Here is a 2,600-nt window from a genome sequence, read left to right on the forward strand (position 1 = left end):
GGTTGATTATATTCTAAGTGTATATATTGGAACTACGTTCGTACAATTATAATAACTTGGTTGTATTTTACAAAATTATATAATAGCATTTACTGTATATGTGAACTCCCAAATTTGGTATGAATGATTATGAAAAAAATGTAACTAATTTATATATTAAACCCAAGACCATTTACACAAAAGGGGTAGGAGTCTGCATACATTGCATTTAGGCTCAGTTTAACCAATATGGTAAGATAACTACGGGTTATTTTTTTAACCCTTTTTTTTACTTTTAATTTTATTCCCAAAGGGAAATTTGTTTTGCAAACATAATTAGAATGCATCCTTTAAGGCTACGGGTTCTGCTTACAGTGTTTTACTTTTTTCACCCCAAAATTTCAACTTTCATTCTGACAGATATGTTCTAATATTTACAGAGACATTTGTATTCATTTTAGAAGAATTTTTAAAGTATTCAAAAATTTTTTACCCCAAAAAAAAATTTTAAATTTTCCTTTAAACCCTTTATTTCAAAATTTAAATTATACAATATTTTGGCAGTTACTTCCAAAAAGGGTTTTTTCTTTTAAAATTTGTTTTATATTTAGTGGGAAATTTTTATGTATAATGAACATCATCAAAATCCAAAAAATGCAAATACATTTTTGATTTAAAACTTAATGTCAGCTCTTTTCTTTAATACTATTTAAAAAAAAACACTACAAAAATACTAAAAATACAATAAATGAAAAAAATGACAAAAAAATGAAAATATTTTTATCAGGGCACAGCACCCTAAAACCGCCCCTTTCGATAAAAAAAAAAAAAATAATCATAAAGATAATGAGATGCTGAAGATCAGCTGGGGATGAAAATGAACGGGGGTAAGATGCAGTGATGATGATCATAAAAAATAATAATAAAATAAAATCAATAACAGCAGCAACAACGTGCAGTGTAGTAGTAGTATATAATAAATAATAAAATAAAATTTAAAAATAAAAATAACAATAAAAATAAAAATAATTATCATCATTTTTATATTTTTTTATCATATTTATTATTTTTTAGATTATAAATTATCATATTAATTACATTATTTCTATTTTATATTTTTATCATTGTTACTATTATATTATTATTATTATTACAATTATTTTATTATTGTTATTATTATTATTATTATTATTATTATTATTACAATAATAATATAACAATAATGTAATAATAATATAATATAACAACATAATAAAAATAATAATATAATAATAATGATAATAATAATAATAACAATAATAGTAATAATAATAATAGTAATAATAATAATAATAATAATAATAATAATAATAATAACAATAACAATAATAGTAATACCACCAATAACAATAATGATAATAATAATAACTTTTATCATGATAATTATTATTATCATTATAATAAAAATAAATACATTTTTTTACAAACATATTATGGTTAAAATAAAATTAATCACCTATAATGATGATGATGAAGATGATTACCATAATAATAAAAATGCAAATGATGATTGTGACAATCATTATCAATTTAATGATGATGGTATTACAATTACGATATCTGTAATTCCCCATGCATTTATTAATTACAATATGTGCAGGAATAATAGTTACATATATGATGCTGAATAGAAAACTATCAACTGTCAAGAAAAATGGACTGCTCCTGTTGAATTGCCTTAGTATATGCAAATGGAAAACATAATAAAAAATTCATATACAGAACTCCTCATAAGAGAGCTGGGGAAAATGAACCCTAATCCAACAAGAACAAAGATTTTCCTGAACATATTTACATTAGACACATCATACCTGTACAGTAAGTACAACAAAAGCAAATAAACTATCCTTGTGGAAATTTCTGGTATATGATATGTTCTTTGACTTTCATCTCACTGAATATATCATTTCATTTTAGATAGTTAATGCATACTGTTAAATTTTGCAATAGTTCCAGACAAACATTACTGCCATTCACTAGTCTTTCTATTACAATCTACAATAATGATACTTTCTTTAATAAAAAAAAGAAAAGACTATCAATATAAACATGTAAATTATATTACATCTTAATGAATACATAGTAAAACAACAGAGTAAAATTAATTCTTTTGGATTAATCGTAGCTATATCCAGTTACAACAAAGATTATTTAAAGACTAGATGATAATAATAATAAAAATCAGGAAATATTAACCAAGAGAGCAAAACAAATTGCACAAAACCTCAATAAATAATACTGACTATTCATATATCACTCATAATCATTAACAAGGAAGTGATGAACAAATGTCTGCCTTTTCCTCTCTACTGCCTGAGCAGGTGTGCGACGGTCCATGGCAATGTTTGGAGGCTCTCGCAATAAAATGCTTCCAAACACTAGAGCTGAAAGAAAGGAATACATGAGCAATACATAACTGTCTTGTATATAAAGAGAGAGAGAGAGAGAGAGAGAGAGAGAGAGTCAAAGTCAAAACACTTTATTCCATTAAATTACAATGGTTATTCTTTACATAAATACATTTATATTTACATCTGTGTATTTAAGAGGTGTTCTTTTAATTTTGTTTTAAAATTAAAGAA

The 2,600-nt window shown here is 23.9% G+C and overlaps 1 protein-coding gene across 1 annotated transcript in view; it reads right to left on the bottom strand.

Annotated features, from left to right (window-relative positions):
- Nucleotides 1-1,581: 1,581 nt before the first annotated feature.
- Nucleotides 1,582-2,600, bottom strand: part of LOC119571886 (inositol polyphosphate 5-phosphatase OCRL-like) — a gene marked incomplete in the record, with an annotated part of 96,204 nt that continues 95,185 nt past the window's right edge. The window contains 1 exon segment of the mRNA XM_037918985.1: nt 1,582-2,402. Within this exon segment, the coding sequence (XP_037774913.1) occupies nt 2,272-2,402 (131 nt within the window).

Source organism: Penaeus monodon, chromosome 4, assembly GCF_015228065.2.
Source record: "Penaeus monodon isolate SGIC_2016 chromosome 4, NSTDA_Pmon_1, whole genome shotgun sequence".
In the NCBI taxonomy this organism is placed as follows: Eukaryota; Metazoa; Arthropoda; class Malacostraca; order Decapoda; family Penaeidae; genus Penaeus; species Penaeus monodon.